Source organism: Oryza glaberrima, chromosome 2, assembly GCF_000147395.1.
Source record: "Oryza glaberrima chromosome 2, OglaRS2, whole genome shotgun sequence".
Taxonomy (NCBI): domain Eukaryota; kingdom Viridiplantae; phylum Streptophyta; class Magnoliopsida; order Poales; family Poaceae; genus Oryza; species Oryza glaberrima.
Genome location: NC_068327.1, coordinates 830,413 through 852,289, shown reverse-complemented (window position 1 = coordinate 852,289; position 21,877 = coordinate 830,413). Strand labels below are relative to the sequence as shown.

Sequence of the window (21,877 nt, the reverse complement as noted above, 5' to 3'; positions counted from 1 at the left end):
ACATATATATATATATATATATATATATATATATATATATATATATATACAGAGTTCAATCAGAAATCAGATTTTCTACACACGGATTTGGCACGAATCTCGAGGTAGAATCGGACGGTGGATGCAGCCACAGCACCGGTGCCGAAGAAGAGAGGAAGAAGGGGGAATCAAATCCGAGTCGTTTGCTGCCTGCGACAAGCAAAAACCATCAAAGATTAGGCGGCGGCGGCGGCAGATCTCTCCTCCGGCGGCAATGGCGGCGCAGCGCGACGACGAGGCCGGGTGGTCGGCGGAGGCGGCGCGGCGGGTCTGGGGCGGCGCCGTGCCGCTCCAGGTCCACCTCCACGACGCCGACGTCACCACCCTCCCCCCACCTCCCCCCTTCCTGGTAAAGCCTCCTGCTTTCCCATCATCATCTGCTCCTTCTCGGCCTGTGGCTATGCTCTTCACTTCAATTCGCGGTCTCCCATCCAAATCTTGGATCTTTGCCACGGGTTGTTGTTGGATCCCGAGCACTCAGATTCTCTGGATTACTGGCTGCCTGTTTGGATTACAATCGTTCTAGCACTTAGGTTGTTGATTGCAGTTTTAATTAGGATTCCTGAATTTGTAGGTCTATGTACAATATTAGGGGGTGCCTTTTTTGACCCAGTGGACTTGATTGGTGAATTGATGACTTGCTTGTTTTGTTCACATATTATGTGTAAAGAAAAGAGTTGCTGCATGATATATAGTCATTGTTCTCCCTTGTTTTTACCAAGTGCAACAAATGCAAGTTATACTTTTGAGTTTGTACACACCATATATGTTAAGGTGGGTTCATTGCTCATCTTTCCCTTTATGTGAGTGATCTTTCTGCACTTGTTAAGAAACAGTAGTAATTAATTTACACTATGTTATGATACTTCACTACCTTATCGGCTTTACTTATGGAGTTCTGTTTCATCAATAACAGACTTTGGGGCCAAGAATCGGGTATCTTCCACTGTTGGTACCAATTATAAAGGCTCATTTTAGCAGCACACTCCCGCCTGGTATTGACACTGTTTGGTTTGAATACAAAGGGCTGCCCTTAAAATGGTAACATATGTTATCTCCTACCAATATTTATGAATATGAATTTATTGGCTGTAACATTATCTTCAAAACTACCCTCTCAAATTCCCAACTCCCCGTTTTACCTTTGCACTATAGGTATATACCCATTGGAGTTCTTTACGACCTTCTATGTGCAGATCCAGAACGACCATGGAATTTAACAGTAAGTCTAGAGTTGTTTAATTTTTTCCATTTATTTATTTGTTTATTTTCTTGCTTGACTTGTATGATGCTTTTCTATCATAAAACTGCAGGTTCATTTTAGGGGATATCCTTCTGAAATTTTAACTCCCTGTGATGGCGAAGATAGTGTAAAGTGGAGCTACATGAATTCCCTGAAAGAGGTTTGTTTATGAGATCTGCCATTACCCAATCCTTTGTTCCTGCAGCAAGACAGTGGAGTGTGATCACGAGAGTAATCTTTTTTCTTGTGCAGGCTGCCTTCATCATCACTGGCAACAATAAGAATGTGATGAATATGTCTCAGGCTGATCAAGGTGCTTTGTGGCAATCAGTAATGAAAGGTGTGCTCTTCAGAAAGAACACTTCAATACTAGCCATGCTTAATAAGTTCATTATGAAATGGCTGTTTGTAAATTACATATCAAGCACTCTGACTAATATTACCTACTATTTGAGTATGGTGCATTCTCTGAATACTGTATCTTCATCATTTAACCAGAATTGTGTTATTTTGATATTAGGTAACTTAGATGGGTATACGAATATCTCCACTAGGCTTAAGCTTGGACCATTCGAAGAGGATTGCTTAGTACGAACTTCGTCAGTAGAGGGTCAACAAGGTTCGGATGAGCCTGAATCCCCTGGATCTGGCAAACCATGTATGCTTTTCTGCATTGAATATGTCTACCTTTACTATTAGTTGAGCATTCTCATACACTCTATATGCACAAGTTTTTTATACAGTAGCTAGTTGGTGCATAGTTTTCACATTCTTAAATTTTCTGGTGTGCTTGTAGCCACATAATAAGTGATTTCAACATGTTACAATGAATCATCTACCATCTACCATCCTGGCTCTTATCAGTTATTCTCTGATTAGGCAGGGTTCCTGTTCGATTATATGTGCGCAGTGTTCAAGAAGACATTTATGATTTAGAAGATGCACTACCTGTTGGTGATTGGGAAAGCATATCCTATATTAACCGACCATTCGAAGTACGGAGGGAGGAAGGTATGTAGCATTGTAATTAACATTTATCTTTTGGATGACATTAGAACAAATTTGGTCAAGCTTTTACTTGTCCTTCATGAGTGGTTTGCATACGGTTTTTGCATGCTTCAAAGGGTTCGTTCACCAACCTGGAAGTAGTGGCGCTCTTTTATAATTTCGAGACAGTAGTAGTGCCCTATTGTTGTACATTTCATTTCCCCTCATTCCTGTGAAACGTGTAGTGTAGGGATAGAGATCCAGATGCTATGAAATATTTGGTTTCACTAAAGGGTTGTGGTTATCCCCCAAAAAATAATGCTTACACCATTATGCTTGATATTGTGGTGCTATGATTCAGAATGTTTTACGGTGCAGTATCAGCAGTGCTTTCCTGATACATTTCTTTGGTGCAGGTAGAAGCTACATCACCCTGGAACATGCGTTGAAAACTTTGCTACCTGAGTTCTTCAGCTCGAAGGCATCACGTATACCCGACGATTCCGAAACTGCTCCTCAGGCACCAGATTCAGCCCCTAATGATGATTCTGATGTCACCCCAAGAAGTTGTGAGAAGTTAGAGTCGTCTGCTTCGTCGAGCCCGCAAGAGGCAAATGTGGCCAACAAGGGTAAAATAGTGAAGCTAGTAAGGGTGCAAGGCATTGAGGTCGACATGGACATACCTTTCCTTTGGGTTGCCAACAACCTGAAGAACCCTGAATGCTACCTCCATATTTGTGTGTATGTCGGTACAAGAAAACGAGAGCCTAAGAATGGTAGATGAAATGTTAGAAACACAATAGGGAGAGCGCATTCCAGGAAAAATCTGGTCTTGGTTCTCATCTTGGATGACTCCTAGACATTAATATTAATTCTTTGTACAGATGCTGAAATCTTAATACGTTTTGACGTGCTGATCAATTGGTGTAAGATATTGGATTGGAATTAGATGATGAATGAATGAATGAATGAATGCTCAATGTTTTGAAATGAAGAAAATTCTGAAAAATGTTGATATGCTTGAACAGAAGAGAAGTGCTGCTTCACCACAAAAGCATATACCTCGTTAAAAATAGCGGTAATAATAAATAAATAACTCTAAGAAAAGCCCGGGAAACCTGTGTCCAAAAAAAAAAAAAAAAAGAGGAGGGAAATGGAAGGTAACAAACAAAAGAGGAAAGTGTAAAAACGTTGGGTGCTCCCGCGTTTTCGCCGCGTCGCGCGCATTGTCCGCCATTGCTTTCGTTTCCTCTTCATGCGATGCGGGCTCTCCTCTCGTTTCCTCTCGTTTATTTATAAAAACCAACAAGATCGAGCTTTCTCCGATCCGATCCGATTCATCTGTCTCATCAGATCAGCGTGAAGCAGCGGCAAGAACACAAAAATGGCGGACGAGAAGCTCGCCAAGCTGCGTGAAGCCGTCGCCGGCCTCTCGCAGACCAGGTAATTATATTAGTCTCTTAATTCTGAATTAATTCCTCATCTGATCGCTCAAGTTTGATCTGCTGATCGATTTTGGGTTTTGAATCAAATCATTGCATGCGTGCAGTGACAGCGAGAAGTCCGGGTTCATCAGCCTCGTCGCCCGCTACCTCAGGTAAACACATCCTATCCTCCATGGATGACCATTTCTGATCAAGCTGCTACTTAACTGGATGCATCTGACGATGAACTGATTACTGAATCGATATGATCCAAAACTAATGAAAAAAAAAGTGGCGAGGAGGAGCATGTGGAATGGGCAAAGATCCACACGCCGACGGACGAGGTGGTGGTGCCGTACGACACCCTGGAGGCGCCGCCGGAGGACTTGGAGGAGACCAAGAAGCTGCTCAACAAGCTCGCCGTGCTCAAGCTCAACGGCGGCCTCGGCACCACCATGGGATGCACCGGACCAAAGTATGTGTTTTCTTCTCATCAATCTCTTCTCAATTTGGACATTATTAGGAAGACATTGTTCATCATCATCATCATGTCAATGTAACATAGAATTAATGTTGCTCATGGCGTCGCAGATCGGTCATCGAAGTGCGCAACGGATTCACATTCCTCGACTTGATTGTGATCCAGATCGAGGTGGGTTCCTAAAAACTTCATGCAAGATTCATCCATTGTTGATTCATCTTGCTGCAAACTGCATTATGGCATTCGGTGACATGGCTTTCTTTTGCAGTCCCTCAACAAGAAGTATGGCAGCAATGTCCCACTGCTTCTGATGAACTCATTCAACACCCATGAAGACACCTTGAAGGCAATTTCTCTTCTTACCTGACAAAACCTTTTCTGACTGAACAAATTTCAGAGTACTAACCGGCACGCTTTTCCTGCAGATTGTTGAGAAATACACCAATTCGAACATTGAAGTACATACTTTCAATCAGGCATGTCTGCTGAATTTCCTTGTTTTCGCCAAGTTTTACAAAATGCTACTGACACCAAAAACAAATTTGATCCAATGCAGAGCCAGTATCCTCGTGTGGTAGCCGATGAGTTCTTGCCATGGCCTTCCAAGGGGAAGACCTGCAAGGATGGCTGGTAAGCCATTCTTCATAGATCGCTACATCAGCAAGATGAACTAGGCGAATAATTTGAATTTTTTACAACCTTTGCATTACACATTTTTTCAGGTACCCTCCTGGCCATGGTGATATCTTCCCATCCCTGATGAACAGTGGCAAGCTTGATTTGTTACTTTCACAGGTTTGTGATTGTCATCTAGGAATACTATCAGCTCCCACATTTCATACAAAGTTTTCATGCATGCATGTAATATCACCCTTTTTATCCTATTGCAGGGAAAGGAGTATGTGTTCATTGCAAACTCAGATAACTTGGGTGCTATAGTGGACATGAGTATCCTTATATATATAGTTCTTAGTTATTCCATTAATTCACCATATTAGCTTTACAGACTTTCTGGTTAAGAAAGGAGAGCTTTTTGGGAATGTACTTAACTATTGAACAGAGATACTGAACCATTTGATCCACAAACAGAATGAATATTGCATGGAGGTATGTGATTGCGTGGTATCGAATGAGTAAGATACTATACATATAGTTGGTTAGTAAGTTTTAAAATCCATTTTTAGGTTACCCCGAAAACTCTGGCTGATGTTAAAGGTGGCACACTGATCTCATATGAAGACAAGGTTCAGGTAAACTTTGGTTCTTCCTTGTTTTACCAACCGCAATGATGCAATTTAATTACTTGGAGTACTGAACATATAAACAAGTTGCTGTGCTAGACTTGAGTTTCTTTGGAGGATAATTTTCAACCATTATGTAACTGCTGTTTTGGTGACGATAATATTTTTGCTTTCCAGCTCCTGGAGATTGCACAAGTTCCTGATGCACATGTAAGTAATAAAATATTAATGTAATTAAGTTGTGACATCAAATTAGACTAAATATATTATAGAACTTATCTGAGGTTGCTTTCACACTTTTATGAAACATAGGTGAATGAATTCAAATCCATCGAGAAATTCAAGATCTTCAACACGAACAATCTGTAAGTGGATTCATATATAGTCTTTATTCCATTTTAGATGAGATTGTCCCAATGTTATCTAATGTTGCTGCCGGTTTTGGTAGATGGGTGAACTTGAAGGCTATCAAGCGCCTTGTTGAGGCTGATGCACTAAAGATGGAGATCATTCCAAACCCTAAGGTAACAATGCACTATTACTGTCCAATGATTTGAGAAGAATTAAACAAACAACTGACATGTGCAACATAAAATTTCAGGAAGTGGATGGAGTTAAAGTTCTTCAGTTGGAAACAGCAGCTGGTGCAGCAATCAGGGTACTAACAAATTACTACATAACCATCATCATTCTTTTTCCTAACATACAAAGATGATAAGTCATATTTTTGTGTACCAGTTCTTTGATCACGCAATTGGTATCAATGTTCCAAGGTCCCGGTTCCTACCAGTGAAGGCAACATCAGATTTGCAGCTAGTACAGGTCTGTATGACACTCTGAGTAAACTTTTTAGGGTAACACTCATTCTAACTTAACTGTTTCACCCTTGCAGTCTGATCTATATACCTTGGTTGATGGCTTTGTTACACGCAACCCGGCCAGAACAAACCCATCGAATCCCTCAATTGAACTGGGTCCAGAGTTCAAGAAGGTATAGTTCCTTCCAACATTATTTCCTCATGCAAAAGCTTTAATTTAGTTCATGAGTTCAAATGAAATTAACTGATCCTTCTTCGCGTAATGGCAGGTCGGGTGTTTCCTTGGTCGCTTCAAGTCAATCCCCAGCATTGTTGAGCTTGACACCTTGAAGGTTTCCGGTGATGTTTGGTTTGGCTCTAGCATCACATTGAAGGTACTTTTGCCAAAGTTGCTTAAAATTATAGTCTTTCTTGTAGTTATAGTTCTTACAGAAAATATTTGGACTATTTTTCATGTATTTTTGAAATACTGCATATCTGTATGCAACCTTTTATATGCTGTGTTTACACAATCTTAATTCAGAGTACAGCTTCACTTCTCATTGATCAGTGTTTAAACAATGAAATCATATTTTTCTCTTTATCTTTTATAGGGCAAGGTGACCATCACAGCCCAACCTGGTGTCAAACTGGAAATCCCAGATGGAGCAGTGATCGAGAACAAGGTACTTTTTCTCCCAAGAAGCACAATATCATTGATGTAGAAATTTGCAGTTTAAAAACAAATATCGTATGATCTAACTTTGGCACATATAACTGTTTATCTGGGATGGCCATAGAAAAACATATAACTATTTATCAGTCAGCATAATTTGTAGATAATTCACAGCAATACAATCTTACATGAGGAGCTAAATTTTAGCATTCTATTCATCCACTGAAACACTATTTTATTTGAAATATAAACATATATCTCAAACAAAATGTATTCTCTCATTTCAGGATATCAATGGCCCCGAGGACCTTTGAGCGAAAGGATGCAGGGTTCACAAAGAGAGATCATATCACCATTCCATATAATCAATCAAGCTCCACGACATTGTGGAGAATATTTTTGATCCAATATAGCTTCGGCATAAGGAATAACAAAATTAGTACATGTCTTTTACCTACTTGACTTTGCTTCTTGTTCTATTTTCTCCTTGTGAGTGGGCAAACAAGTCATGTCCCGGCAAAATATCATATGAACATATTTGGTTACATATCTGTTCAACAATCAGCAAGAAAACAAAATGTTATAATTCCATTAACATTTGTCACTAAAACCTGTGAAACTTCCTATTAATACCTCATCAAAGTTCCCCATCCATTGCAAATAAAAATGGTCATTTCTCTGCAGGAGGGACAACTTCCAAAAGCTCTATATCGAGTTCAAAAGGAGCATCAGGCTGCAAACAAGCATGGATTCAAACTACACCACTTCAGTACCTGGATGTGCTTAAATACTAAATCAAACTACATGAGAAACTGTTTCAATATTCTGAAATGTTACCGGTATCTCATTCATCCCCTTTTTCCCATATCCGAGCTCTGGAGGGACAATTACTCTCCTCTGCATTACCAGAATACAGAACAACAGATGACCAAGTCAATAATAAAGTAGAGATACAAAGGCTACATTCTTAGCCTGCCACTGAGTACAACCCTTTGGCTATTTGCCTTGTACATACCTTTCCCCCCACTTTCATCCCTTCAGTTATTGTGTACATTGCGGCAGGAGGTTTCGGTGACGCCTGTGCTGAGTATAACCCATTGGCACTGTCTACAAATTCCCGCTTTCGCTCTTTCCCGGGCAGCGATCCGACACTGAACTCATAAGGCTACTAGAAGAAGAGATGCAGACATGTTAGTTCTTATTGTCCTAGAGCAAAAGTACTAGCATTCAAACTTCAGGAGTGATTTGCCTCATAACCTGCGCAATACTCCGGTTCCCTGCCAGTAGTTTGGCTTCGCGGCTTGACACAGCGGTGATGCCACGGTATATGCAATCAAAATGGACCTTGAGAAGAGAATATAGCCATTAGTTTCACTTCAGTTAGGAATGAAAGAATGGGGAATTGTGTGCAGGTGGGAGAAATTACCTGCACAGTTGAGCCCTTTTCAGCAGTTGGACCCTTCCCTTCAACAAGATCATAGTACTTCAGGCCATCAGCTGTGCCCAAACATTTTGAAATCAACCAAACCACTCGGGAAAAAAAAAAAACTAAATTCAGATGTTATTGATGTTTACAGTGAGAATTCAGGAATGCTATTGATCTAAAAGCACGCTGCATTTACAGTATAAAATCATGCCACCAGATTATCTAGAAAAGCTGAAATTTCTTGGATATCCAAGATTCTTTTGCAGCACAAGTTAGATGTGGTTACTGCCTTTTTCTTCCTTCTCTTTTGTTCTTGACAAGAAATACACGCTTTATCCCAAATCTGATGGCAAAATCAGAAACCAAAAAAAAACCAAGAGCGTACGTGAAGTGACGTAGTCCTCCAGCGACACGACCATGCGGCCCCTCCGCGCGGCTAGCGAAGGCGGCGAGACGGCGATCAAGAATCCGGCGGCGGAGAGCAGCTGCGCGGCTGCCCGCCGCCGGGAGACGGCCGCGCGGAGGCAGCAGCATGCGGCGGCGCAGGCCCCTCTCGAAGGAGGTGGAGGTGCGGAGGAGGGAAGCGAGTGGCGGTAGAAGGTTCTAGAAGGGAGGGAAGAGGAAGCCATGGAGGAATCCAGCGGAGGAAGGGGACGGAGGAGAAGAGCCGAAATGGCGCGCATATCATATCCATAAAGATGCTACCTGTCTACCTAGAATAATTCAGAAATTCAGACTATTCCATTTCCTTTCAAAAAAAAAATAAAAAGCCATCTCCCCCCTTTTTTTTATATTTTTCCAATTGTTATTATTTCGTTGTTAACTTGATTTTCTTATATGTCATAATGTATTGCAGCTAATTACTCAAACTAATAATAAGTGCTAAGTTGCAACTACAAAACTTGTTAGTGACCTGTTTTATTCTGATACATTTAACTAGAATGGATTATGTATTATGAGCCTGCAAATTCCTTTTTTTTTTCTTTTTTGAAACATATAGCCTGCAAATTCAGTTCAAAAAAATGGGAGCTTTTCCCAGCAGCAAAGGACTTCTGCATCCAGTGCTTTATAGTTCTCTTATGTGCAGTACACCTCAAGCAATCACAAGTGCACAACAGATTCCTTTAGCATTTCAAAATCGAGACACCTGCGATTTCATATGGTTTAGACAGAAAAGTTGAAGACTTGACTGCTCACATAGATTCAGGGACAAGGTACACATCAAGCATGACAAGAGAAAGTTCATGAAAAAATTAATCAAACAGACGTATATATTTCCTCCATTCAAAATACCATCAAGGACAAGAATAGCTTTCTATACAGTTTTTCAGTTGCCAAACTGGCCTCAAATGAATTTTTTCCATCACCGGATTTGCTTGAAATCTACAGATAGCATCTTATGCAGCCTCTGATTCTATTTTCTCTCAACTAAAATTGAGGAGATTGACCGAAAGATGGCATATCTCAGATCCAAAATATATAACATCTCAGCTTTTTACACACACTAGTTCTATATGTCAACGACACTACCATTCCTGACTGTCCTCACAGGTCCTTCTATTTCAAGGGCAGTAAAGTTGCTCAATGGCGTTGTCGGCGTCAAACTCAAGGACCGCTTCTTCTTTGGTGGCTCCTTGTGATCAAGAAATGAGATGAAATTTCTGCAGTTGCATTTCTCTCGTCCATTCTTTGGGGGTGTTCGTTCGTCTGGAAGAGTTGTTGATCCGCCTGGACGAGGTGTTGGATCTTCTGGAGGTTCATGCCTGAGGAATTTGCGTACGGTGGTGAAAAAGTAGATGAGCAGCGCGATGACACATGCGATACCACAAATGAGGAACAGGCCCCAGAAGCTCTCAAGGCGGAGCTGGTCCGAGTCGACAAACTCGGTGTTGTCGGCTGAGCACTCGCTAGTCTTGAGCCATTTGTCATGGATCCTCTGCAGTTCCCCGTTCTCCGACAGTGACAGGATCGCAGTCGATAGGTCAATTTGCAAAGGGGAGTCTCTTGGAAATGCCTGATAAGAGTGAACTTTATTAAGCACTATGTTTTAATGATGAGAAACAAGTAGTACTTCATAAGCTAAGTTGTTATATTTTGTGTCTAGTTGTTTTCTCTTTGTTTTTCTAATCCATGTTAAAGAAAATCAAGTTTAAATGTACTTACAAAGCCCCATCCTCTGCTGGTGAAATCCGAACCAGCAACTGCAATCTTGCAATAAGTTGACAAAAACAGTTCAACGTAGGGGCGCTCATCTACAATGGCCATGACACCTCCTCTCTTAGGGCCATGCTTAAGCGCTTCAGCGTATTCTTCTGGAGAACCAAGAGCTCTCAGCCTCGACCGTGAGATGTTCAGCTCCCTGACCATGTATTCTTCTGCAAAAGAACCAACTTGGAAACCAATAGGATCATCACTATTTTTCAGGTCATCAATTCCTCTTATAGAAGTATCGAGTTGTTGAACAGTCAGGATGGAAGTAAGACTTGCAGTATAGCTGGATTGAATGATTAAAACAACAAATAGCCATATGATCAAGACACCACGTCCTAAGGTACTCATGGTATTTTCTCCTGGAGCAGATAGAGATGAAAGCAATGTGTCAGACTGAAATATTACTTTTGCCCCAAAAAACATATAATAGAAGGTTGGTTTACTCACTGTGTGCAAAAAACAAGGTTGAAAAGCTGAACCTGTAGAATATAAAAATTGAGATTAAGGTCACAAATTTGGTAGCAAAGATGCACACCATCAAGCAAGCAATGTGCAAGTAATGCATCATACTATCATATGCAATAGATTCTGCATATGCAGAGAATACGTAAAACAAGGTTTAGGTGCATTGCTCATCAATACCTCATTTACACATGCAAATTGGAGGACTTGGCTGTGTAGAAATATAGAAACAGGATTTTTAAGGTGCTAGCTATGTGCAATGTATTGCAGAAAAAGGTTTTTTTGTATCTTAATATCTGTAGATTGATTGACAAGTGGGCAGATGATACAAAATGTTCAAATGAGCTCCATACCAGAAAATAGTAATTATTTGTTCTCGCGGTGAGCCACGGAATTCGTCATTTATTCGATGTTCAAGAACCCAAACAACTGCACCCACAACAAGAAAGAATAATCCAGTAACACACCACATCTGAAGAGTGAATGGCTGCAAGAATGCCCAGGAATTAACAATATGTTTTTTAACTGGAGCCAAGATAACCAAGCCAGATTCAATGAAGGGCTGGGTGAAATCAGTAGTTACAGTCCTGCTCATTGTAATTGCAATATCCCCTATTGCTGCGTCAAACTCCTGCAGGATAGGAAAATTCTGATCAATATCACCTGTGATAGAAAGTGCAGAAGAAGAAAAGCATCACTTGTCCATACTTACGTTATCCTCAACCATTTGTACGAGTTTGTCATAATGTGGATTTTCATTACCACTCCCAAATGGTATAAACTTGTATGTAACAGGATAAGGAAGCAAAGCCAATGCCTGAGTAAAGACATCAATGCAATAGCCCTTCATTGATCCAGTAACATTATCTTTTGTGACAAATTCTCTGAAGCTAAATCTGTTGGGGACACCAATTTTCAACTCCTTCGCATTAGAAGGAAAAACCCAGCCTCGAGGCGTTTGTGCAGTCTGCCCAGGCCAAATAACATCATATAGATGTTGATTAGCTAGAGAATTGTTAGGAGGCTCTGAATAGAGAACCTCCGGAAGGACAGTCGACAGCAAGCTAGAATAATTTGACCAATAGCCAACTGTCCGCATGCCATTTCCAATTATATTTATGACATCATAAGCAGGATGAATGAGGTCACCAGTAGCATCAAATTGCACTTGCCCAGACACCCCAGTGAAGTTTGCCTTTCTAATCTTCTCCAACAAGTTATTTCCCATATCAAAAATACTCATTGCTTCAAGGTGAAGAGTACCTCCAGTTTCATCACGCAGCCTTGAATCATTTGAAAAGGAAATCTTCCCACCATCATCAAAGAAAGCATCCAAAGCCCGAGCTACTGCCCATACACTATCATAAACATAAAAAGCATATGAACTTGTGCGGAGATAACTATAACTGTACTTCTTGCTTAACCTGCTCCACTTGGAGATCAAATTACTCTTCATCTTTGATTCAGGAATGTGTGGGCGTAAAGTGAGAACTCCTTGCATGCCATACATAGTCTCAGCAGGAACCGATGAATTAGCATCGAGATAAGCAGAAAGCCAATCAGTTGCAATCCATACATAGCCATTGCCCATCATGCTTAGTTGGTTCGCCAGAGAGAAAATCTTGAGTCCAGGTCCAGCACCAGTATGGAGGATGATAACACGAGACTCCATATAACTAACGCTGACCAATAAATTTATGAGGTCGCTCTTTCTAGCATTTGCAGGAAATGCAATCTTGTAGGAGATTTTGCAGCGCCTTTGAGTAAGTGCATCATCCAATGTGGCTATTCCATTTCGGCCATAATCATCATCAATATATATAGCAGTCACTATCTTCCAACGGTAGTAGTCAACTATTGCAGCTACAGCATCCATTTGATAGAGATCACTGGGAGCAGTTCGAACAAAGAATGGGAACTGAATTGATGACAAAGTTGCATCAGATGCAAAGGACATAAGAGGGACTCGGAGCTCATTTGCTACATATGAAACGATATGTGCAATTGTTGAGCACTGTGGGCCAATAATTGCAATCACATCAGTCTCCATGAACTGCAAAGCTGATACAAAGAATGTAGTATCATCAGAACTCCACAACACAAAGCACATTCTATTTAACAATGCAAACAAAATGAAAGGAGTGTAACAGCTAGCCTACCTTCAACCATCCCAAGGAAACCATCATCACAATTTGTATCCCTCATGTCAACTTTTAAAGTTGTTCCATTTAGAATTGTTGAATCAGAATTAATATCCTCCAAGGCTGCCTGGATAGCAATCATCGAAACACCTCCAATGGTGGAGTTAAATCGAAGAATGGCCCCAATATTCACAATAGAAGGCCTCGCGGCTAAGCTCCTGCGGATCCCATCAGGGGACATGACCAGGAAGAGAACAAGCAACATGAGCAGACCTATCTTCATTGTGTGTCAAATGGTGCAAAGTCTACTTGAGACTTATTCACATCTTGCAGATTATTGATGAGTTGGAGAACTCCTGCCACAAAGAAGATAGAGAGTATTTGTCATTGAGATAACAACGCGTAAATCATTTTTTTTTCTTCCGAAACTAGCATACCCCATGTAAATTTCTATCAACATTTGAATCTTCAGTACAAAAGTTGAAAGGAAAAAAGTAACAAAGAAAAGGAACACACCAAAGTGACAAAACAGATGCCAATGTGAAGGAAGTAATTATGAGAACAAAATCGACAGATTCATCCCATATATTGCAAGAAAAACAACGTGACATAACAAATGCAGATGATTAAACTCGATACATGACGAATCGAATTATGGAAACACTCATTTCTGGTATGCTATTGCTTACACAATGTAATGACTGATGCGAGCTATCCGATTTCTTCACAGAAGGGCGATCCCAGAACAAATCACAACAGTGATGAGCATCAGGCTAAAAGAAAGGTAAGGCACATCCGAGTTTCATTGGGCAAGCGTGATTCGGTGCCAGCTTTGTTCATACGGACTCTGCACAACAAACCAAGAAGCAATGTGGAGTTGTGGACTCCACATATTCCATACACTTTGTCTGTGAAAAGAACAAAAGTTGCAGTGCTAATCCTTCCATTGCACTAGGCATAAGAACCCATGGAAGTATTTATTCTATCCCCTGTGTCAATCAGACATCAATAAACAAACAAAACAAACATACTACTGCATTTTCCTTAAAAAAAAACATACTACTGCACAATGCTCCCCTGAGACTTTCAGACCTGCAGGAAACAGTGACTGGAAGTCTGGAATGGCAAGTAACCAAACGACCTAAACAGGAAAAAAAAACTCAACCTTTCATGTGTTTTGTGCTTGTTATCTACCACTGAAAAATGAACGGATTGAACCTACAAGAACTCAACGCATGGACATATCCCCAAGAATGTCAGGAACCATTATTACTTAGGATCAATCAACAACCAGTAGGGGAGGGGAACTAGCCCAAGAAAAAAACACGAATGCGTACGCATTGGCAGGAGGAAAAAGATGAGATTCGGAGCCAAGAACGAGAAACGGTACAAAGATGCGACATTCTTTGCTAAGCGGTAGCATCCATCAATCTGAGAGAGAGAAAATCAACTTACGGATTGGATTTGGCGTGTCTCCCCCACGAAAGAGGAAATCTTTGGGCTCGCGGGCTGCTGCTGCTGCTGCTGCTCAGCTCGACACGGAGTAGGGACCCCTCTCTCTGAAGAAGACCGCGTGAGCTTTCGCGAAGCTCATTTTCAACACATTTTCTGGTGCTTGGGTATTATAGAGAGGGGATGGGACAGAGGAGGAAGATGTGGTACATGGCTGGTGGGACCCATGATAGCAAATGCTTCCTTTTTTTTTAGTTTTTGATAGGAACAAATGCTTCCCTGGCCAGGAAGAAGTGAAGAACCCTGTGAAAAGAGGACATGATCTGCCACATCATCCATGAGCCCCCATTCTTCATAGCAAAATTGGAACAGTTTGTCTGTTATTACTTGTGTATCATGTCCAATGTACTTCGGTATCAGGCCTGATATTTTAGGTATCATACTTATAATGTTTTGATGGTATATACCATCTCCTAGTATTTCTAAATTCATAATTACTATAAATGGCATTTGGTAAAAACTTGTGATGAAGAATTGGATTCCTCTTTGTGCACATATGTGTAGTCAGATGGCCCGCTTGAAGGAGTGTTTCAGATAATTAACTGCCTATCTTATCTGAGAAGCTTTTATAATTAATGCGTGACTAATTAAATATTACTCCCTCTGTTTTACAATGTAAAACTTTCTAGCATTACCCACATTCATTTAGATGTTAATGAATCTAGACATATGTATGTGTTTAGATTCATTAACATATATATGTATGTGAGCAATGCTAGAAAGTCTTACATTATAAAACGGAGGGAATAACTATTAAAAACTCGACTCTAAAGACAACCTGGCGTATTTTAAATTTCTCACTACGTAACCGAAAGAAAACCCCGAAGGTCCCTTTACCCCGCTTATGACGTGCCTTGCAAGTCACGTGTAACGATGAAAACAACAAGAATGACTAGAGATCTTCTTCTAAGTTTTAACCTAGCACCGAGCTTCAAACCAAAATTGTTTAACATCTGTCGCTCCACCTCTAGACTCTGAATATTAAAAAAAAACCTCTCTCAAAAGAATTAAAAAACCTAAGGAATATCTAAAATTCGAAATTTAATTGATTTTGATGTTATTTCATTGTAGATTATTTTTTACATCGACTTTTGAGTTGCTAAGTAGTAGACATATATAAAATTTTATTTGTAATTATATTTGAAAATCTATAATAGGTGTTACGACTTATAATAAGCTGCGGACCAAAGTTGGATACGTGGATGGAGAAAATTAAGCAGCGGTCTACAAGAATACAAGATACACGTGGTGGACCAGCTCTAACGCCAAGGCCTTCCTCATGGTCCATCTCTGCATATCCACCACCATATCACTATTGCTGTCCACCTCGCCATTGCTGTGGTAGCATGCAACCTTGAGACTTAGAGTGCGTGATTGGACAAAGAAAGGAATATCCACACATTTCTTTTTACTTCTGAACTTAAGATCATTCTACTGTGACTGGAATATTATGTGGCCCAGTTGATGTTTGGTTAGATTAGCAGATTTCAGAATAAATTGGTGTGCAGGATGGGTATATATTCTTCTTGCATCAGATAGAGGATCATATATACTCCTTCCGTTCAAAAAAAAAAAGACAAACTCTAGTTTCCGTGCCCAACGTTTGACTGTCCGTCTTATTTGAAAAAATTATGAAAAAAATTAAAAAGACAAGTCACGCATAAAATATAATCATGTTTTATCATCTAACAACAATGAAAATACGAATTATAAAAAAATTTCATATAAGACGAGCAGTCAAAGTTGGACACGGAAAAACAGGGTTTGTCTTTTTTTTGGGACGGAGGGAGTAGGAAGTTAGGAATGGGTCAGGTACGGTCTCAATCAGCATACATCTGATATTCCCTGTATACCTGTCACTCTCGTAAGTACGTTTTGGTATGAAATTAGGCCCCAGATATCTATAATTGCTCTGAGAATAATATACATGGAAAATCTCGGTTGGAATTTTGTCACTTGAAAATATTGGAGTATCATGTCTCTTCTCTTTTTGTATTTTCAGAGACTGACAAAATACAGGATATATAAGTGACGCATGGAAATCCGAACTTCCAGTCGTTTTCAATAAATAAAGTGCTGGAGCTTAAAGAAAACGATAATTGATAAATTAAAGTGCTAGTTTGTGTAAGCGACTGGATTGGCTCATTTGCAAGTACTTATCTCATTTTCAATAAAAGGTATACTAGCTAATTAACAATATCAATATAAATGACCAATTGGCCTATAATTTGTATATTAATATGTATGCCAATTGCATGGCTTGCTGTAGTAAATTAATTAAGCAAGCTGAGGCACCACAGTGGGTAGATCCAAAAAAAATTACTTTTATATGGTGGCCTCCAGTAGATATATATATATATATATATATATATATATATATATATATATATATATATATATATATATATATAATTTGAATTGTTGATTTGCAAGGTCTTTTACTCATTTTATTGACCAATTATTTCTATTTTATTACTAGTGATTGAGTTGACAGTATAAGTGAAATATCGTATATTGAATGAAAATAGATGAAAGGTACTAGTAGAAATTATAAACCAGTATATATATGAATTTTGTGGTGATTTCCACCGGTAGTATCTCAATTTTAGGGTAAGGAAAAATATATACTCCCTCCATATTTTAATGTATGACGCCATTGACTTTTTATCCAACGTTTGACCATTCGTCTTATTCAAAATTTTTATGCAAATATGAAATATTTATGTCATGCTTAAAAAATATTTGATGATGAATCAAGTCACAATAAAATAAATGATAATTATATAAATTTTTTAAATAAGACGAATGGTTAAACGTTAGATAAAAAGTTAACGGTGTCATACATTAAAAAAAATATGAAGGTAGTATATATAGAAGAACAAACCGTGCAAAACTAGCTTGTTAGCTAGCATGAAAAAAACAAATCAAGCGTGTATCACGAGTCTACACCACGTAGTGATCGATGATGTCAAAGTTGACACATCGTTCATCCTGCATGCATGGACAGTCTAGTTAATTGATTAGTGTAGTTGTAGACTTGTGGTGTAGGAAATTAGTTGAGCCGTTCTCATGAGTCACACAATGACTCTTCCAGTTCACACATTTATTTTATTTCCTCCTCTATCTATGCATATATATGTCCTGAAGAGTCCAGTTTATGATAGTAGCTGCATGGTATATTGATCCTGTTTCTCACAGGGGTTTATTTTTTAGCAACCTAGCTTGATTATGTTTGATTATTTTTTACGTCATGGATTATTTAATTTAGTTTAGGATTCTTATAGGATATATTTTGTTTTAAAAAATTTCGAACTTTGTAGATGTTGATCAACAATTAGTAAAACTACAAGTATACATTCGGTGTAAAAATTACACCAATTAAATCATACTTTAAAGAGAGTTCAAACAATATTGGTTTCAAAGTTTGTAAGAATATATATCTTATAAAAAAATAATGGTCAAAGTAGTGAACCTTGAAAATTTTTTTTAAATAAGCATATGCTTTATAAAAATCAACGGATAGAGGTTGTAGCATGATTGTGTAGTCAAAAGAGATTGATGGGGGTTGTTGCTCGTCATACTCTAGTGGAGTGACAGGGACTAATTACTCCAGTAATTAGGGGTTGAGATGAACAATAATTTAGGGTGTGTTTAGTTCACGTTAAAATTGTAAGTTTTATTAAAATTGGAACGATGTGACAGAAAAGTTGGAAATTTATGTGTGTAGAAAAGTTTAGATGTGATGGACAAGTTGGAAGTTTGAAGAAAAAGTTAGGAACTAAACTAAACCTTAATTAAAATATGTCAGTTCGACCAACTTGAGACTTTGTCAGAACTCCTTTAGATTCTTTCAAAAACTTTAGTTTTTTCACGTGAATTGAGCACATGCATCTGATTGACGACGATCGATCGAATAAACATAACCCATATATGTAGTGTAAGCGCAAGTCTTTTTCTTATGCTTCATCGCCATTACAAGCTAGGCATCATATATATCCTATCTGGTCAGGGAGATTACAGTTTTCAGGAAAAAAAAAGTTAGGGAACTTACAGCTTTAATTGGCCTTTTTTTATTTTTGAAAACTAGCTTTAATTGTCCCTGTTGCTTCACCTTATATGAGCAAAGCTGGTCGGGGGATTAATTGCATCTTGTTAATTAGTCCAGCTTACTGCATAGCACTGACTTTAAGTGGACGATACCGACAGAAAAACGATGGACCTTCTTGAACACATTCTCAAGAGTACTTCATAGACTTTATATGCCTTGAAGTTGACGGTTGTAGTAATTAGGTTGTTGTGAGACAACATGATATGTTTATGTTCTCTGATACTTCCTCTGTACTCGCAAAGAAAGTCGTTTTGAACAGCGACACGATCTCTAAAATACAACTTTGATTTCATGTTTCTATAAAAAAATATTTATTGAAAAGTGATATATGTATACTTTTATGAAAGTATTTTCTAAGACAAATATATTCATATAATTTTTATATTTTTAAACTTAACAACTTGAGAGTTATTCATAATTTATATTTTTAAGGTTTGACTTAAACATTGTCTTAAACGACTTCCTTTACGAGTATGGAGGAAGTTTTTTTATGTGTTCACGAATTGGGGTTTTCTTTTTTTGACGGAGGGAGTATATTTATATTCCATTTTGCAAAGCAATACTCTGAGAATATTTTTTTTGAGCTGTGGATTCAGGGTATATCTGCATATATGCATGCCAATAGCTTTCTTTTCTTTCCTTTCCCCCTTTGAGCACGTCGGAATATAAGACTCCATTTAAAGGGAGGAAGACTTGCTTGGTACTACTATATATCGAGACTGACAGTAAGTCCAGATATGATTAGCTAGCATCTGATCCTTCTGCCTGGAAAATTCGCCGGATAAATTAATTAATTTACACTTGAAATCGATGTGCAAATGCGTATGAACATACATATATATCAACGAACATTAGTTTGGCATCTCACAAAGCTGGAAGCACAGGTCTATGGTGTGTCTATATATTGTATTTTAATTTATAGATACCACAAAGCTAGTTGATTTTGGGCTTTATGTGGTATATTATGTACTGCATGGCAATCAGAAAGTTGATAAGCTAACTTTCGGTTGTTCACTGCTAAGAAAAGAGAAAAGAATAAATAAATAATAGTAAAACTGTAATGCACATGAACTAGAAAGTACTAGTAATTGAAAAAATATGATTCCATATTTGCGTAGATCTAAGTGCGTGACCAATCACTGCACTGAACTAGCAGCCTTGGTTCTAGCTTGTGACTATAATTTGAGTAAAGCATACGACTTTATCCATTGGTGTGTTAAATTCTTTGGCTTAGCGGTGGAGGGGTAAAGTAACTAATACTCCTTGTCTCAAAATAATATTATTTTTTATCTCCCTCATTTATCTCAAAATAAAATCACTTTCGAACAATATCGCATCGGAGTTCATAAAAATACTCCCTCCATCCTAAAATATAAGGGATTTTTTAGGGATGTAACATATACTAGGACTATGAATCTAGACAGGTTTTTCGTCCAGATTCATAGTCCTAGGATATGTCGCATCTCTCCAAAATCCCTTATATTATGGGGTGGAGGGAGTAGTGAATAAGTGCATTGAGAGTTGATAAAAGAGAGAAATAATTGCATTAGGATTTGATAAAATATAGAGTATTCTAGTCTTTTGGTTTTTATTAGTATGCATGGGATGAGTGGAAAACAAATTTATTTTGGGACGAAGGGAGTATATACTACTTCATCAATTGATGTGTTAAATCTTATTTATGCAAACGTGTTTTCTCTTTACCCGTATAAATGGAAATTTAATTGATAAGACCTTCTCAATGTCTTGAGAAATACGTGAGCTTCATAGTCCATTTATATGGACATCTTCAATTTAGTCCAAAGATAGACAGAAAGCAGTAAATAAAGGCTTATTACTGGGTTATAAACATTTAGAAGTACTCCCTCCATTCCAAATTGATCTACATATTTCATAGGTACACCAAGACCAAGAAAAGCTAATAGCTCTCTCATACTATATTTACTCTAGCAACAAACTCAATGCATGCACCATCCCTAATATTTTCTAGCCAATAGAAAATCAACATATTGCATGTGGGTTATAAATACTTGTGTGCATGAATGCATGCATCAATGTTCATTTACTCTAATGCACAAATAACGAATAGACTCAATAAATGAACACAAATATGTAGATCATTTAGAAATAACCTCAAAAAACTATATGTAAATTAATTTGGAATAGAGGGAGTAAAAAGTAAGCATTTAGGAGTAGCAAATATCAAGGCCATGGTGTTACTACATAGCATAGCGAAGAGAAATAAATAAATGATTTCTCCTCTCTCTCTCTCATTGTAATGGGTTTTAGAGCTCAGCTTAATGCTCTGTCTCTCTCTTTATCAATTGTTTTATAGTATTAGGATATGTCATCTGGGACCGAGGTAGTCAATATTTCTATTGCTTTACTATTGTAGCTTATTCAACAACAAATATCAACTGACATAGGACCCAGTCCTATTCAACATTTTTCATCTATTAAACATATGGCAATTTGATATTAAATATGACATATCCTACGAATCTAGAATGTGGACTAGGTTATGATTTAGTATCAGGTTGCTATATAAAGACGAATATTATATGTATTACTAATAGTCAAAACAATCCCAGGCGTAAATGTAGTGTAGTGGTGTGTGCCCACATGCGACATGTCTTGGTAATAACACGATGGTCCAAGTTTTTTAGGAATGGTTCCTGGCCTTTATAGGCAGAATGGTATAGGTTCCAAGTTGAGTCCAAGAGTAAAAACACTCGAGACAGGTAGATGTCCCAAGATAGGACCATTGGAACATGCATTTGTTGAACTCTATAGGGCAAGAAGAAAAAGTAGTAGGAAAGTGAAAGAGATGCATATCAATTTCCAGGCGTGACTTTGGATGTCAGCGATGAATTGGGTTCGATTCTTTCAGTCGCATCGCACTCTTGACTAAGTGAGACACTGTTAGTTCCTTCTGCACTCAAGCTTCCCTTCCTTTTGCAAAAGTGGTAACTAGAGGAAATATTCTCTTTGAAGGAAGCTAAAGTAAACTCTGTTCATGAACATTCAAATACAACCATACAAAATGCAGTGACACACTGTTAGCCTGTTACATAATTCAATCAGAAAAGAGTAAATCCTAATTCAGTAAAATTTTGAAACACTGGAGGA

The 21,877-nt window shown here is 38.5% G+C and overlaps 4 protein-coding genes across 7 annotated transcripts; 2 read left to right on the top strand and 2 right to left on the bottom strand.

The window, feature by feature from the left end:
• Positions 1-171: 171 nt before the first annotated feature.
• Positions 172-3,496, top strand: LOC127761508 (autophagy protein 5). Of its 2 annotated transcripts, none has more exons than XM_052285814.1 (8): positions 172-388; positions 956-1,080; positions 1,195-1,261; positions 1,353-1,442; positions 1,535-1,622; positions 1,803-1,901; positions 2,162-2,293; positions 2,686-3,496. In XM_052285814.1, exons 1-8 carry the CDS (start codon positions 254-256, stop codon positions 3,051-3,053), a joined length of 1,104 nt encoding a protein of 367 aa, XP_052141774.1. In that variant the 5' UTR covers positions 172-253; the 3' UTR covers positions 3,054-3,496. The 2 variants fall into 2 exon arrangements, with proteins under 2 accessions (XP_052141774.1, XP_052141773.1); XM_052285813.1 differs by having other exon boundaries at positions 173-388; positions 1,803-1,940.
• An 80-nt stretch (positions 3,497-3,576) lies between these two features.
• On the top strand, positions 3,577-8,519 carry LOC127761507 (UTP--glucose-1-phosphate uridylyltransferase-like). 2 transcript variants are annotated; one of them, XR_008015259.1, is made up of 21 exons: positions 3,577-3,712; positions 3,819-3,866; positions 3,986-4,168; positions 4,285-4,345; positions 4,443-4,520; positions 4,600-4,650; positions 4,731-4,804; positions 4,897-4,969; positions 5,065-5,122; positions 5,235-5,281; positions 5,359-5,424; positions 5,593-5,625; positions 5,728-5,780; positions 5,864-5,939; positions 6,017-6,073; positions 6,154-6,237; positions 6,308-6,406; positions 6,503-6,607; positions 6,827-6,898; positions 7,176-7,327; positions 7,573-8,519. XR_008015259.1 is itself a non-coding variant. In XM_052285812.1 (20 exons), exons 1-20 carry the CDS (start codon positions 3,654-3,656, stop codon positions 7,200-7,202), a joined length of 1,404 nt encoding a protein of 467 aa, XP_052141772.1. In that variant the 5' UTR covers positions 3,577-3,653; the 3' UTR covers positions 7,203-7,435. The 2 variants fall into 2 exon arrangements, 1 of the variants encoding a protein (XP_052141772.1); XM_052285812.1 differs by lacking the exon at positions 7,573-8,519 and having other exon boundaries at positions 7,176-7,435.
• Positions 7,233-9,026, bottom strand: LOC127761509 (peptidyl-prolyl cis-trans isomerase FKBP18, chloroplastic). Its single transcript, XM_052285815.1, has 7 exons — positions 8,700-9,026; positions 8,315-8,385; positions 8,146-8,232; positions 7,904-8,053; positions 7,726-7,785; positions 7,522-7,621; positions 7,233-7,438 (listed from the first exon to the last, which is right to left on the bottom strand). The coding sequence occupies exons 1-6, from the start codon at positions 8,995-8,997 to the stop codon at positions 7,559-7,561; spliced, it is 729 nt and encodes a 242-aa protein (XP_052141775.1). The 5' UTR covers positions 8,998-9,026; the 3' UTR covers positions 7,233-7,438; positions 7,522-7,558.
• Positions 9,027-9,516: 490 nt separating this feature from the next.
• LOC127761506 (glutamate receptor 3.1) lies at positions 9,517-14,723 on the bottom strand. Of its 2 annotated transcripts, none has more exons than XM_052285811.1 (7): positions 13,818-14,565; positions 13,147-13,484; positions 11,700-13,048; positions 11,341-11,618; positions 10,973-11,004; positions 10,478-10,884; positions 9,517-10,328 (listed from the first exon to the last, which is right to left on the bottom strand). In XM_052285811.1, exons 2-7 carry the CDS (start codon positions 13,409-13,411, stop codon positions 9,825-9,827), a joined length of 2,835 nt encoding a protein of 944 aa, XP_052141771.1. In that variant the 5' UTR covers positions 13,412-13,484; positions 13,818-14,565; the 3' UTR covers positions 9,517-9,824. The 2 variants fall into 2 exon arrangements, with proteins under 2 accessions (XP_052141771.1, XP_052141770.1); XM_052285810.1 differs by lacking the exon at positions 13,818-14,565 and adding an exon at positions 14,584-14,723 and having other exon boundaries at positions 9,518-10,328.
• Positions 14,724-21,877: the final 7,154 nt, after the last annotated feature.

Bases quoted from the DNA above. Each gene is read 5' to 3' on its own strand.
- LOC127761506 (XM_052285810.1), bottom strand. From the start codon at position 13,411: ATGAAGATAGGTCTGCTCATGTTGCTTGTTCTCTTCCTGGTCATGTCC. The intron at 11,619-11,699 runs GTAAGTATGGAC...CCTATCCTGCAG, and splicing joins TACAAATGGTTGAGGATAAC to GAGTTTGACGCAGCAATAGG. The intron at 11,005-11,340 runs GTATGGAGCTCA...TATATTCTACAG, and splicing joins CAAATAATTACTATTTTCTG to GTTCAGCTTTTCAACCTTGT.
- LOC127761507 (XM_052285812.1), top strand. From the start codon at position 3,654: ATGGCGGACGAGAAGCTCGCCAAGCTGCGTGAAGCCGTCGCCGGCCTC. The intron at 4,970-5,064 runs GTTTGTGATTGT...ATCCTATTGCAG, and splicing joins TTGATTTGTTACTTTCACAG to GGAAAGGAGTATGTGTTCAT. The intron at 5,123-5,234 runs GTATCCTTATAT...ACTATTGAACAG, and splicing joins GGGTGCTATAGTGGACATGA to AGATACTGAACCATTTGATC.
- LOC127761509 (XM_052285815.1), bottom strand. From the start codon at position 8,997: ATGCGCGCCATTTCGGCTCTTCTCCTCCGTCCCCTTCCTCCGCTGGAT. The intron at 8,054-8,145 runs GTTATGAGGCAA...TTCTTCTAGTAG, and splicing joins GGAACCGGAGTATTGCGCAG to CCTTATGAGTTCAGTGTCGG. The intron at 7,622-7,725 runs GTAACATTTCAG...GCTTGTTTGCAG, and splicing joins AGGGGATGAATGAGATACCG to CCTGATGCTCCTTTTGAACT.
- LOC127761508 (XM_052285813.1), top strand. From the start codon at position 254: ATGGCGGCGCAGCGCGACGACGAGGCCGGGTGGTCGGCGGAGGCGGCG. The intron at 1,262-1,352 runs GTAAGTCTAGAG...ATAAAACTGCAG, and splicing joins AACGACCATGGAATTTAACA to GTTCATTTTAGGGGATATCC. The intron at 1,443-1,534 runs GTTTGTTTATGA...TTTCTTGTGCAG, and splicing joins ACATGAATTCCCTGAAAGAG to GCTGCCTTCATCATCACTGG.